This window comes from Mobula birostris, chromosome 2 (genome assembly GCF_030028105.1).
Source record: "Mobula birostris isolate sMobBir1 chromosome 2, sMobBir1.hap1, whole genome shotgun sequence".
NCBI classification, from domain to species: domain Eukaryota; kingdom Metazoa; phylum Chordata; class Chondrichthyes; order Myliobatiformes; family Myliobatidae; genus Mobula; species Mobula birostris.
In genome coordinates, this window is record NC_092371.1 from 221,124,702 (window position 1) to 221,139,812 (window position 15,111).

Genomic DNA, 15,111 nt, shown 5'->3' on the forward strand with positions numbered 1-15,111 from the left:
AGCCTGGCAGAAAAGTAGAAATCTTTCATGTTGTTCTATTGACTACCAAAAAGCATTTCATTCTGCCCCACACTCACAGTTAATAGAAGTTCTTACTACACCCAATACTTGTGAAATTTCTTCAACATCTGATGAAGCATTGGCGTACTATAATCACTCTATCTATTAACAACCAAAATAGAACTACCACTGTTACCGGAATAAACTGAGGCATTTTCCTGGGCGACTCCCTAAGCGCACTATGGTTCTGTAGAGCTTTAAAACCACTTTCTAATTTACTGAATTGAATGAAAATTGGGAATCAAATCAGAAACAACCAACTGAATTAGGCCTTGACATACCTTCTATATATAGACACATCTTCATCAGTAAAGATAAAGCAATTAATTCAAATAGTAGAACTATTTTCTAAAGATATAAACATGAACTTCGGACTAGATAAGTGCAGAACATTAAACAGAAAGAAAGATGCAATAGAGCTGATGGAATACAAAACAGAGCAGCAGGATACAATACAACCGATGGATGAATATGAAACATACAAGTATCTGGGATATCAACAAGTGAAGAAAATAGATCATAGTACGATATAAGAAAAACCTCAAACAGAATTTATTTCACAGTTTAAGAAAATCTCCCAAACTGAGTTCAATAGTAAAAGTATAACAAAGCAATATACACTTTTGTTATGTCTGTGTTAAAGTATTTTTTTTGGCATTGTACCTTGGTACAAAACTGATCTGGAAAGTTTACAAAGAAAATTAAGAACAAAAAATGACAAATTTTAGAAAGCACAATGAACATTCAAACGCGTTTAGATTAATACTACCTAGGATAGAAGGAAAAGAAATATCAGATATAATAAATTTATGCAACAGTTGTAAACAACTTCTAAGGATATATTTTCATCAATGAATACAGGATTCAAAACTCCACACATGCAGTTCTGATCAGAAGTACACACCATTAAACTTCAATGAAAGCACGACCAAGAAAAATGAAGAAATTATCAATATAAAAGAAATAATTAACCAATGGAAGAGCATGACCCTATTGGGAAGACATCCACATGATCTGAGCAAATTACAAATGTAGTTCTCAACAAGGAAGCGTCACATGCTCGCTCAGAGTTGGAGATCTCTTCCCAGAAGCAGAAGGATTCCTTGTGCCAATATAGGACCAAGTGGTTAAAACAGAAATATTATCTAAAATACATGATAAAAGACCAACACATTCAAGATGATAAATGCAGAAAATGCCAAGAGAAACCAGAAACAATTCAGCACATATCAGGATCCTGCATCAGTTCAACTCAATCTGATTACTTACACAGGCATAATCAAGTGGTAAAGATAATTCACCAAAATCTTGCTTTAAAATACAATCTCATAAAATAAACTATAACCTTACTATAAATACAAGACTGATCAAGTTTTAGGTTCAGAGTCTTACAAATTATATTGTTCACCAATCTGTTAGTACAGTTCAGAAAATCCATAATAATCACCTGGATATAATAATACAGGATAAACAAGCAAGAAGAATTTACTTAATAGATCCACAAACATGAGAAAATCTGCAGATGCTGTAAATCCAAAACAATACACACAGAGTGCTGGAGGATCTCAGCACATTAGGCAGCATCTGTGGCGAAGAATAAACAGTTGACGTTTCGGGCTGAGACCCTTCATCCTGATTACATTGTTCGAATGGTAACATCCCCAACTGATATCATCCCAAAGTCACCACACAATAGAATTAAACAATTAGGCCTACACAGCAATATTTATGTAAAGCTTTAGAAACCACAATACTAAACAACACTATAATAGTCCGAAAGTTCCTAGCAATTGAGAAATGAATGTGCTTGGCTATGCCTGTACCTCAGGTTTTACCAGTTGAGCTGAGAAAAAATAAAATTACTCCAATAGTAATAATAAATAAGCAACAAATATTGAGAACATGAATGGAAGTATCCTTGAAAGTGGGTCCATATGTTGTGGGAACAGTTTAGTGATGGGGCCAGAGAAGTTCAATGAAGTTATCTCCTCTGCTTCAACAGCCTGATGGTTTGGGGGTAATAACTGTTCCTGAACCTGGTGGTGTGAGTGAGTTCTGAGGCTCCTGCATGTTCTTCCTGATGGCAGCAGTGAGAAAAGTGCATGACTTGGGTGGTGGGGGTCCCAATGTGATACAATGTAAGGATTTAACCAAACTCCTGCAGTATTTTAACACATCTGAGAGCTGGTTTAAAGTTGTTGTGCTATTGATCGCTTGAAACATAGAAACCCTACAGCACAATACAGGCCCTTCGGCCCACAAAGTTGTGCCGAACATGGCCCTTCCTTAGAAATTACTATTTAAAGTGGTCCGTAGGGCCCATATGACTAAAGATAAGTTGTCTCGTTTTTATTTAGATATATCTCCGTATTGTGATAAATGTAATAATGGAGAAACTTAGTGAAAAGGTCCCCACAATGTTTGAAAGTCTTGATTAGGTTTGAACATCGAATCTTCTCTAAATTTAAACATCACATCACATCACGTAACCATTGGGTGTGAATAGGAGTGTCCACATCTTTCCATTTAAGCAAAAGCGTCCTTCTGGCCATAAGAGACATAAAAGCCAAAATGTGCAAATCAGATTTCTCCAAAATAATATTCTTTCCTCCAACAATACCAAATAAAGCAGTCAAAGGATTAGGCTTGAAATTTACTTTAAAAAGTATTGAAAAAGTTTGAAATACTTCTTTCCAATATTTTCCAAGACTCGGACATGTCTAAAACATATGAATGAGTGATGTTTAAATTTAGAGAAGATTCGATGTTCAATCTTTGAACCTAATCAAGACTTTCAAACATTGTGGGGACCTTTTCTGAATTATTTTCAAAACCTTTGATTTGCTGTTAAAGCACAGATGATGACTAACAATCTTTTTCTTTTTTTTCTACTAATCAGCTTCGGTCTTGGTAGTGGGTTAGATTACTTTTATATATAATAAAATTATTTTTAAAAAAAATTAAAAGAAAGAAATTACTAGGCTTACCCATAGCCCTCTATTTTACTAAACTCCATGTACCTATCCAAAAGTCTCTTAAAAGACTCTATGATATCCGCCTCCACCACTGTTGCCGGCAGCCTATTCCATGCACTCACCACTCTCTGCATAAAAAACTTACCCCTGACATCTCCTCTGTACGTACTCCCCAGCACCTTAAACTTGTGTCCTCTTGTGGCAACCATTTCAGCCCTGGGAAAAAGCCTCTGACTATCCACATGATCAATGCTTCTCATCATCTTATACACCTCTGTCAGGTCTCCTTTCATCCTCCGTTGCTCCATGGAGAAAAGGCCAAGTTCACTCAACCTGTTTTCATAAGGCATGCTCCCCAATCCAGGCAACATCCTTGTAAATTTCCTCTGCACCTTTTCTATGGTTTCCACATCCTTCCTGTAGTGAGTCGACCAGAACTAAGCACAGTACTCCAAGTGAGGTCTGACCAGGGTCCTATATAGCTGCAACATTACCTCTCATCTCCTAAATTCAATTCCACGATTGATCATGGCCAATGCACCGTGTGGTTTCTTAACCACGGAGTTTGCTTTTGGAAAGATTTGAAGAGATGATTACAATAATAAAGAGATTACATCATGACCAGTTATATACTCAAATAGTCATCCTTCAACACTGTAACCAAAGGAGTATAGTTTGGGTGTCAGCAGTTTGTGCTCAGAAGCTCTCAGACCAGTTACCTGGATTGAATATTCACAGGGCTTCTGCTAGTTGGGATGTGCTCTTATTGTAAGTCGATGTCCTTAAAAGCATTTCTACTTTCATTTTGTAGGTGACAAATTCTACTGCTGAAGTGACAAAGAATTTTTCCAAACTTCTTCATAACTTGTCTATGGTCTCAGCAGAGCAAGGCATCACCAAACCTGGAAATGTAAAAGCTGCCGTAACCACCTTGACAACATTTTCAGAAGTAAACAATACTGTTACTCAAACAGATATGGAGGTAAGAACAAGCATCTACCAGGAAAAGTCCAGGGCGTTTTCTGCAATATGTCTTTTACATTTAAAGTGGTTCAGCAAGGTGAATAGTATGTAAGCAGTTTGTGGAATTATACTCAAGGCAGCACAATATTAAGCCCTTAAGCTCATGGGATCACTTGTAAATCATTGTGAAACAGAAGAAAGCTGTGTTTGAAATGATCTATGGTGTTTTACAGCTAAAAATCATGCATATATAAGGGTCATGTGTATTTCCCAATAGTTCACCCCATTCTCTACAGTAGTCACGGAAGGTATCAACATTTAAAGCCACATAAAGAAGCAACACAACTTCACCAACCTTGGAGGAAATAGAGGCTTCAGTGATGAGAGAGGCAGCCTGTAGATTTAACGAACAAGATCCGGACTGTCTCATTAGTTCGATAGATATAAAGAGGAAGCTCCTGTGTAGAGCGAGCCCAGAGCTCTACCAAAGTCACCACATGAAGATCCTGGTGTTGATGCGTGGCTGTTTCCTCCATTGTGTCAATCCCCACTCCCATCCTCAAGAAATGTCAAGGTGAGCTGCTCAGTTATATTGACAGACTTCAGCAATGGGATCAGAGATTCTTTCATTACTATGTTCTGATTGTTGCAGGTAGTCCTGCAAACAATGATATGAGGGATGTGTCATCAGGGCTCACTTGGGATAATAATTGATAAACATTGCAGGTGTTAGAGGCAGTGAATGGTTTTGTGAACTATGATTATGTATTCTCCTTTGATAAAATATTTCTTGTCAATGAGCTCTTTATTACCTGTGCTCTCCTGGAACATCTCTCTTGTGGTCCTACACATCCTCCTGCTCCTCTGCCTATGCCTCATGCCCCTAAGGGCTTTCTTCTGTGTTCTGAGCTTCCTCTGATATTTGCTACTGTCTTGCAGTGTTCCAGTTGTGCAGCAAACAGAAGAAAACTGGAACAGGAGCTGGCCACCAGTCTTCCCCAAAGCCTGTCCTGCCATTCGATATGGTCCTGGCTGATCTATGCCGTCCTAAACTCCTCTTCTGTGTCGGGTCCCAAAAGCCTGACATTCTCTGATCTTTCAATTACCCTAACTATACCTATTTATCTATAGGGGTGGAGAATTCCAGACTCACTACCCTCTAAGTGAAGGAATTTCTATGATTCTAGACTTTAAATGACTGGCCTTGTAATTATACAGCAGACAATAATTTCATCTCTGCAACCACCAGGATGTCCCTGGATGGATGTCAGCATTGGGATCTCATTTTCTTGGAACACGTTAGAGGTCCTTTGGTCCATGATGTGCCAACCTTTTCACCTAATCCAAGATCAATTTAATCCTTCTCTCCTACATAACCCTATAATTTTCTTTCATCCATGTGCCTATTTGAGAGTTTTTAAAATGCCCCTTATATATCTGCTTTAATCACCACACCCATCAGTACGTTCCATACACCCTCCACTCTCTGTGTGAAAAACCTAACTTTGACATTCCCCCTGTGCTTTCCTGCAAACATCTTAAAGTTATGTCCCTGGTTATCCACTCTATCCATGCCTTTCATCATTGTATACAACTCTATCTATTCACCTCACATTTTCCTTCTCTACAAAGAATAAAGATCAGCTTCACTCGACCTACAGTACCTTCATAAGACATGCTCTCCAATCCAGGTAGCATCCTGGTAAACGCTCTGTAAAGCTTCCACATCTTTTCTATAAAGAGGTGACCAGAACTGAACGCAATACTTCTCGTGGGATCTAACCAGAATTTTACAGAGCTGCAACATTACTTCATGGCTCTTCAGATCAAATCATGTTTAATTGTCATTCAAACCATACATGGATACAGCTGAATGAGACAGTAGTCCTCTGGGGCCAAGGTGCAAAGAACATACACGCACATTCAAAATATCGAGAAAGAAAAAAGGAAGGACATAGAAAACATATTTTTAGTCCAAGAATCCGAGCAACAAGTCTCACAAATTGATTCCCAGCAGTCCAGCCGGTAATTCCACCAATACAACACTTGAGGACAGCACTGACAAGAGAGGCCACCCCCAACCGAGCCCGAACGACATGCTACAATACTAGCCAGCAAGTAGTGGTCGAGTCCTCACTACAACTGAGGTGACACTGCTGCCTCGCCACCTACTTTGTCACCAATCATAGGAAGCAGGCCTGCGGCATTCGTTGTCTAACAGGGTCCTGCAATCGCAAAAGAAATGTCCAAGACAGTCGCTCAAAGTTTCACTATATGCCATCTTTGCTCCATCTGGTCCCAATGTGTCGATGCAGTTATAAAGAAGGCAAGACAGTGACTATACTTCATTAGGAGTTTGAAGAGATTTGGTATGTCAACAAGTATACTCAAAACTTTCTATTGATATATCGTGGAGAGCATTCTGACAGGCTACATCACTGCCTGGTATGCGGGGGTCGGGGGGACAGTGGGAACTACTGCACAGGACCGAAAGAAGCTGCAGAGGGTTGTAAATTTAGTCAGCCTCATCTTGGGTACTAGCCTACAAAGTACCCAGGACATCTTTAAGGTGTCTCAGAAAGGCGGCGTCCATTATTAAGGACCTCCAGCACCCAGGGCATGCCCCTTTCTCACTGTTACCCTCAGGTAGGAGGTACCGAAGTCTGAAGGCACACACTCAGCTTCTTCCCCTCTGCCATCTGATTCCTAAGTGGACATTGACTCCGTGAACACTACCTCACTTCTTTAATATATATTATTTCTGTTTTTGCATGATTTTTAGTTTATTTATTATACATATAGTGTAATTTATTTATTATTATTTTTCTTCTTCTATACGATGTATTGCATTGAACTGATGCTAGTAAGTTAACAAACTTCACAACACACGCCGCTGATAATAAACCTGATTCTGATTCCGAATCAGACGATAGTACACACCACCTGCACTTTTGGAAGTGGAAAGCTTTGTAAGTGAGTAAATGATCTGGATTTTTATGCCCTGATTGGGACATGAGTGTATTCAGTGATGCCTGACTGACCTATGCAGGCTTCACCTCCTCTCTGTACCAGATTTCCGTAACTCCTATTAAACTTGCAAGAAACCTACAATATCTCGCTGCACAGGCAATTCCACAAATGCTGGAAATCTTAAACAACACACGCAAAATGACAGACGAACTCAGCAAGTCAGGGAAGGGGAATAGACAGTCAGTGTTTCGGACCGAGACCCTTCATCAGGCCTGAACCGTTGACTATTTGTTCCCTTCTATAGATGCTGCCCGACTTGCTGAGCTTTTTCAGCATGTTGTGTTTGTTTTGTATCTTATTGCACAAGGACCCACCTGCTCTTCACTGAAATAAAGTGGGTGAAATTATCTCTGTACTAGCACGGTGCCTGATGCAGTCATGCGCAGCAGATTGCAAGACAAAGTGGAGATTTAAAGAAGGTGTTTGGCAAGATCCCACAGTGTGGAGGTTGGGAATCTACATGACCCTGAGCTTTGTGACGCTGAGTGTGGTTAATGATCCTTATTCAGCATTTCACATATTTCAGTGATGACAGATGGAGAATAAATTGTTTGTTGAAAAAATTCCGGTGTGATGAATTTCTGGAATTCTCTATCCCAGAGTGCTATGGAGACTAGATCACTGGGGGAGTTTAAGGTGGAAGAATCAGGGAACAGAAGGCCCTGGGAACTGGCATAGGAAAGGAGATGAAGCCTGGAGCAGATAATCCTTTTTTCATATTGAATGGCAGGGCAAATTTGACAAACTGAGTGGCCATTTCTTGTTCATACATTCATGCACCCTTATGCAGATAGGATATGGTGTTCTTGCCATCTTTTTTTGGGGTGGGGGGTGTTCCTCTTTGAATTGACTTCCTTGTTTTTTTTTTGTTTTGTGACAATCCGGAAAAGAAGAATCTCAGAGTTGTATACTGCATACATACTTGGGTAATAAATGAACCTTTGAACATTTGAACCTTTTTGAGGCTTTGAAGATGGTGGAAATAGGCTCTTTGCATACGGCCTCCTGCCCTGATCTTCTCATTCAATTCTGCAAGACCAATCATTCCAATGATGCAGTTGTTTCCTTCAGTAATGGGGTGCTACCTGCAGTGGCCATCTTACAACAGTGGGAATTTGATGCCTTGGATTAAGAATTAGATCCAGTTCTTTGGTCAGTAATCAGTGAGGTATAAATTACCAGCTCTGTTCCTTCAGCAATGGTGTCAGACACTACAGTTACATTTGTGTTTGCGAATGGCCTTGAAAGTGATGTTTATCATTACAGTGAGTAGGTTTGTTAACAATTTCAAAATTTCTACACTTGAAGTGATCCCTGTGATGGAAGAATAGGTTCAATGGTATTTTTGCTTAAAAACAATACATCTTGATGGTCCCAGCAGAGAATTAGATTTCAAATTAGATTAATTATGTGCACAGGTCACTTTAGTGCTTGACTAATCCAGAGAACCATTAGCAGAATAAACAAGATATTGAATGATGTTTATAGAACCACTAAGTGCTTGTTAAGGATTACAAGTTTTGAATAGATTTTCGGGACACATTGCATAGGTTTTGTCCCTTTAAGTGTTTGAAAGGATAGTAGATTGGTTAATGTATGGAAAAAAAAAGAATAATTCATAACACAGAACATTTTACAGATTTGGCAATTTAACAATTAGGGAGGACTTGGATCAGTCACTTGTCCTTTCCAGGAAGAGGAAGCTGCTGTTTTCCCAGAGTAGCTGAAATATTTTGCTGTCTTGGGTTGTCCCTCTGCAAGCCTTCAAAGAGAAATTGAAAAAGTTCTTGGCTGAGGTGGACATCACATTGTAGAAAAAGATGGGTGTTCTCAGTTCTTGTACATATAACAAGAATAATGTTCTAGAGTGGTTTTGCTATGGACAGCTGTGGAGCCTAAGTCATTGGGTATATTTAAAGCGGAGGTTGATGGGTCCTTGATTAGTAACGGTTCAAAGGTTATAAGGAGAATGCAGAAGAATAAATCAGCCATGATAGAATTACTGAGCAGACTTGATGGGACAAATGGTATAATTCTGCTCCTATGTCTTATATTTTAGACTCATAGAAAAGTACAGCAGAGAAATAACCATTCAGTGCCAAACTATTTAAACAGCCTACTTCCATCGACCTGCACTCAGACCATAGCCCTCCATACCTTTGCCATCCATGTACCTATCCAAACTTCCCTTAAATGTTGAAACCAAGCTTGCATGTACCACTTATGCAGGCAGCTCAATCCACATGCTCATGACCCTCTGAGTGAAGACGTTCCCCCTCATGTTACCTTTAAGCTTTTTACTTTTCACGCTTAACCCATGACCTCCAGTTGTAGTCCCACCCAACCTCACTGGAAAAAGCCTGCTTGCATTTACCCTATCTATACCCCTCATAATTTTGTATACCTCCATCAAATCTCCTCTCAATCTTCTACATTCCAAGGAATAAAGTCCTAACCTATTCAATCTTTCCTTACAACTCAGTTCCTCCAGATTGTAAGTTTTCTCTGTGTTCTTTCAGCCGTATTTACATCTTCCCAATCAGCAAGTGATGAAACCCTGCATTCAATACTCCAAATTAGGCCTCACCAATGTCTTATACAACTTCACTATAACATCCCATCTCCTGTACTCATGCTTATAATCATCCAAAGAGGTGGGGGGAAAAATTTCAAAACTTTGGTTTTGACTTTACTAGCCCTGGCTTCTCTGGTTCAGTATCTCCAGAGATATTTTGTGGCTCGGTGGGGGGTGGGGGTGGCAGAAGTGAAGTTCTAGTCAACTTACTTCAGTCATTTCTTAAATGTTTCAAGTCTTTATCTTTGTCCATTTCTATTTCAAAAGTATGTGAATTGCTGAGAATTACATTTGATTGATTAATGAAGCATTCCTTTGTGTTTTTCAGAATTTCTTGCAAACTGTAAGTTACATAATTTCTGATGAATCAGTAGAAGCCTGGAGCATTCTCTCCAGCCCAACAGCTGAAACAAGTATCAGTTCTCAATTATTACAGTCAGTGGAGACATTTAGTAGTCGTCTCAACCTGACGAATGACACTTTAGTTATCAAGAAAGACAATCTACAGCTCATAGCTACTAAAATTGACAGCTGTAAAACAAAAGGAGCCATGAATGTAACCTTTGATAATTTTCGCACGGAAAGCTACACCAATTTATCTGCTAATATATTAATTCCCACTGATGAACTTGAAAAGTTGGTAAACAATGTAGTTGTCACAATTGCATATCCAACATGGATTGATATTTTACCCAGCAATGTAAACTTCAAAGGAAATTTCTCAATTAATGGTCTTGTCATGACAATAACATTAAGTGATAAGAAACCAATTAAAACTAAGATGAACTTCTCTACAAGAAACCCTACACTTGATTTTAACTCTGCCCAATGTGCATTTTGGGATTTTACTGGTAATGGTATATGGAATAATGCAGGCTGTATACCAGATCTTGATGGAGAAAACGTCATTTGTAATTGTGAGCATATAACATCCTTTTCCATTTTAATGTCTGCTAAGACAGCGAAGAGCCCTACTTTGAGTTCTATAACCCAAATTGGAGTTGCCGTTTCTCTAGCAAGCTTAATAATAATCATAATTATAGAAGCAGTGGTATGGAGGAACGTGACCAAGAGTGAAACATCACATATTCGCCACGTGGCAATTCTGAACATTGCTATCAACTTGCTGATAGCAGATGTATGGTTTATTGTGGCAGCCTCTGTAAAACAAGATACAGGAGCTTGCGTGGCTGCAACCTTTTTCATTCATGTTTTCTACCTCGCTTTGTTCTTTTGGATGTTCACCCTAGGCCTTCTACTTGTGTACCACCTGGTTTTCTTATTCCATGATTTCAGCAAATCTGTTTTGATGGGAATCTCATTTGGCATCGGCTATCTGTGTCCAATAATAATTTCAGTCATTACAATTGGAGTTACCTATCCACAGAACAGTTACATAAGAAAAGATGCCTGTTGGCTCAGTTGGAGGGAAAAATATCCGATACTTGCCTTCATTATACCAGCTTCGTCTATCATCGCAAGCAACTTTATTGTTCTAGTTGTGGTAATATTCAAGCTCCTACGGCCAACAGTTGGAGACAGGCCCAGGAGACATAACGAGGAGAAGGATACAATAAAACCAATTGTGAGGAGCATTGCAGTGCTAACACCAGTCCTTGGACTTACGTGGGTATTTGGAATACCAATTTTTCAAGAGAACTCCCATGATGCTTTCCATTATATATTTACAATTCTCAATGCTTTTCAGGTATGTATTAAAAAAGAATTATGACCTTTGATGTATAACTGCATAGTTATAATGATGTACTAGATTTTATGTAAAACAATCAGGATCAACTAAATATCTTCTAGGGGTTCAGTTCACTAGATGATTTCATTAAAGTCTGCACAACATTTTCTATGTGACTGTAACTAAAGTCCAACACATTGATGAGTCCAGCAGAGTAGGGATCATGGAAAATGTTGTTTTTTTGCAGCCCATTCGCCATGACAGTGAAATAGAATATCACTGAAATGTTAACTTTGATTTTTTTCTACCGAAGTTGCTTGATCTGAGTGCTTGCGGCACTTTGGTTTTTATTGCAGATTTCCAGCATCTGCAGTTTTCTTGATTTCCGTGTCACTATTCCACAGGGTACTTCTCTGAATTGCAATCTCAACATTGCCAGCACATCTCAACATGCATCATGGAGAGCACTGCCATACTTTTAAGGGATAACCATAATCGTAATGAAGACAAAGAACCAGCGATAACATTTAATCAAACCACTGAAGCACTTCAGGGTTAAATAAGTGACACAAATCTCAATCCAAAAATGGCAGCTGGAAAATTTAAATTCAATATTTAATAGTGAACCTAAGGAATAAGCCAGTACCATAAACGCTGGGTTATGGTAAAAAAAACTGTTTTACTAATTCACTTCTATCCTCTGGGAAGGGAATCTTCTTGTTTATATTGATAATTGGTCAATTATTGTCACATGTCCTGAGATGCAGTAAAAAGCTTTGTCTTGTCCATGTGGATCATTCCCTACATAATACATTGAGGTAGTACAAAGGAAAGAAATCAGAATGTAGAAAATAAAGTATTATAACGACAGAGAAAGAGCAGTACTTTCTTACTTACCTTACTACCCATTACACCACTGACTTTTTGGGCAGCGATGAAGGTCCTCAATCTCTGTCTATATAAAAGCATTCTTCATTGCTGTTTCCGTAACTTGTTTTTTGGCCAGTCAGGGTTGATAGCACTGAGCTGGACCTCCGAACCTAGAATGAAATGTTACAAAATGTATGAAAGGCTTTGAAAATCTATTTGTTAATTTCTGAAAATTATTTTTCATTTCTAGGGTTTCTTTATTTTGGTCTTTGTAACATGCGTGGATAAAAAGGTGAGCTTCCAGTGTTATTTTCACCAGTTTTCCTGCAACTTGTTTTGCAGCGAACCTAAAAAGATGTTTTATTCTGTTGCTAAAACAGGTGCGAGAGGCTCTATTGAAGAAGTTCTCATTGATAGGATTTTCTTACCGATCAAGGGTAAGGCAGTTAAAAACACACACACACACACACACACACACACACACACACACACACACACACACACACAGATTCTGAAAAAGAAAATAACTTTTTACAGTATGTTTATAGGGATTTGGAGAAATGTGGTTAAGTGTGAGGTCAGAAAGATGAGTTTGGTATTGGTTTCTCATGGAAACTGGAGAATTAGAGACATCAAGACACCTGATGCTCCTAGGGACAGGGCTCAGGCAGTACAAACTTTCTGAGCTAATGAGAATGTAGATAGCAAGAGAAAAGGACAGTGTCAAGAGTCTGAGTGATGGCGATAGAAAAGGATGCAAGAATTGGGCAAGACGATAAGTGTTTCTAAGGCAGAGAGTTGTGGAGGAAGGGTCACCCACCCACCACACCAACTCCACCTTCACCATCAACAATCACTGAGCATGTTAATGATATGTGGCAAAGTATAATATGATGAATGCATCTCTCCATGAATGATCCAATTTCAGTTCATGTGCACACTTCTCAAAAATCAAAATAAAATCATATCAAGTTTAATTGTCATTCAAACCATGCATGGATACAGCCAAATGAGACAGCGTTCCCCTGAGCTAAGGTGAAGAAACAGACACATGCATTCAAAATGACGAGCAAAGAAAAAAAATACAAAGTTACATAAGTAACCACATTTTTAGTCTAAGACAATGAGTTAGACAAATTCCACAAATTGATGGTTTCCAGCAGTACAGCCTGTAATTCCACCAATGGAACACTGGAGGGCAGCACTGACAGCTGGACACCACACTACAATACAAGCTTGAGGATTGAACCCTAGTCCTTGCTACAACTGTGGTGACATTGCTGCCTCGACGCCTGTCTTACCACCAAGCAAGGGAAGCAGGCCTCTGGCAATCAATGTCCAATAGGGTCTTGTGATCACAAAAGAAATCCCAAGACAGTCACTTATGGTTTCACTACACACTGCCTTAACGCCAACTCGAAAACACCAACTATGGAGCCTTCAAGCAGCAGACAGCAGCATAGTCTGCACCCAGGTCAGCTCTTCAGAACAGAATCCGGTTTCTCCTGCATCCCGATGACTCGACTCGGCTCCCTAGGCCCGGTGGCCTGACTCAATTCCCTCGGCCCGACACACCTTCCTCGGTCCAACAACCCAACTTGCCTACTCTGAACTGCCGGCTGGCTCAACAACATCCCAGGCAGCTATTCCGAACAACAAGCAGCTCACTGTTGTGGCAGACCAGCTGTATATAGTGATTGCAGTCAAGAATAGTCTAACTATGTATTAAAGCACATTTAACGAAGTAAAAAGCAGCTTTGGTTGGTCCCCAAGCAGCTGCTACATGTATACATGTCACCACCTTACTGGAAGAAACCCTACCAAAGGGTAAGACAAGGAAACATGAACCAATCCTCCTAGAGGAATCAAAAGTGGAAAGAGTGAGCAATTTCAAGCTTCTGGGTGTCAGTATCTTTGAGGATCTAACCTGGTCCCAACATATCAATGCAGCTTCAAGAAGGCAAGACAATGGCTATAATTCATCAGGAGTTTAAGATTTGGTTTGTCACCTCAAAAACACTCAAAATCTTCTACAGATGTACTGTGGAGAGCATTCTGACATGCTGCATCACCGTCTGATATGGGGCAGTGGGTTGGGGGGAATACTGCACAGGATCGAAAGAAGCTACAGAAATTTGTAAAACAAGTCAGCTCCATCAAGGATACTAGCCTCCGTAGTATCATGGATATTCCAAGAGCGGTCCCTCAGAAAGCCAGCACCTGTTATTAAGGACCTCATCACCCACGACATGTCCTCTTCTCAATGTTACCATCGGAAAGGAGGTACAAAAATCTGAGGGCATACACTCAGCAATTCAGGAACAGCTTCTTCCCCTCTGCCATTTGATTTCTAAATGGACATTAAATGCATGAACACTACCTCACTTCTTTATTTCTGTTTTTGCACTACTACTCTTTATTTAACTATTTAATATACATAGATGTACTTACTCTGATGCATTTATTTATTGCTATATTTATAATGTATTGCTTTGTACTACTGCCGCTAAGTTAGTAAATTTCACAACATATGCCAATGATATTAAACCCGATTCTGATTCAGATTCTTCATCTGAGTTGTGGAGAAATTGTGAGGAAAAGGTGGAATCAACATTGGCTTTTTAGTGCATATATAACAATATGAAGATGGAATGAAAGAGGTAGCTGAAGATGATTGTGGAGGCATAAGTAATGATCCTTCAAGAATCACATGGTTTTGGAGGACTAGAAAATTGCAAATATTGCTCCACTCTAAGAAGAGAGAGAGGCAGAAGAAAGGAAATTATAGTCCAGCTACCATGACTTCTGTGGTTGGGAAGATGTTGGAGTCCATCAGTAATGATGAAGTCTCAGGGCACTTGCTGGCAAGTGATAAAATAGGCTGAAGCCAGCATGATTTCTTTAAGGGGAAATCTTGCCAGATAACTCTATTGGAACTCTTTGAGGAA

The 15,111-nt window shown here is 39.4% G+C and overlaps 1 protein-coding gene across 1 annotated transcript; it reads left to right on the plus strand.

Moving 5' to 3' along the window:
* Window positions 1–10,384: 10,384 nt before the first annotated feature.
* LOC140211150 (adhesion G-protein coupled receptor F1-like) lies at window positions 10,385–13,892 on the plus strand. Its single transcript, XM_072280669.1, has 3 exons — window positions 10,385–11,311; window positions 12,414–12,455; window positions 13,701–13,892. Exons 1-3 carry the CDS (start codon window positions 10,385–10,387, stop codon window positions 13,890–13,892), a joined length of 1,161 nt encoding a protein of 386 aa, XP_072136770.1.
* The last annotated feature ends 1,219 nt before the right edge of the window (window positions 13,893–15,111 follow it).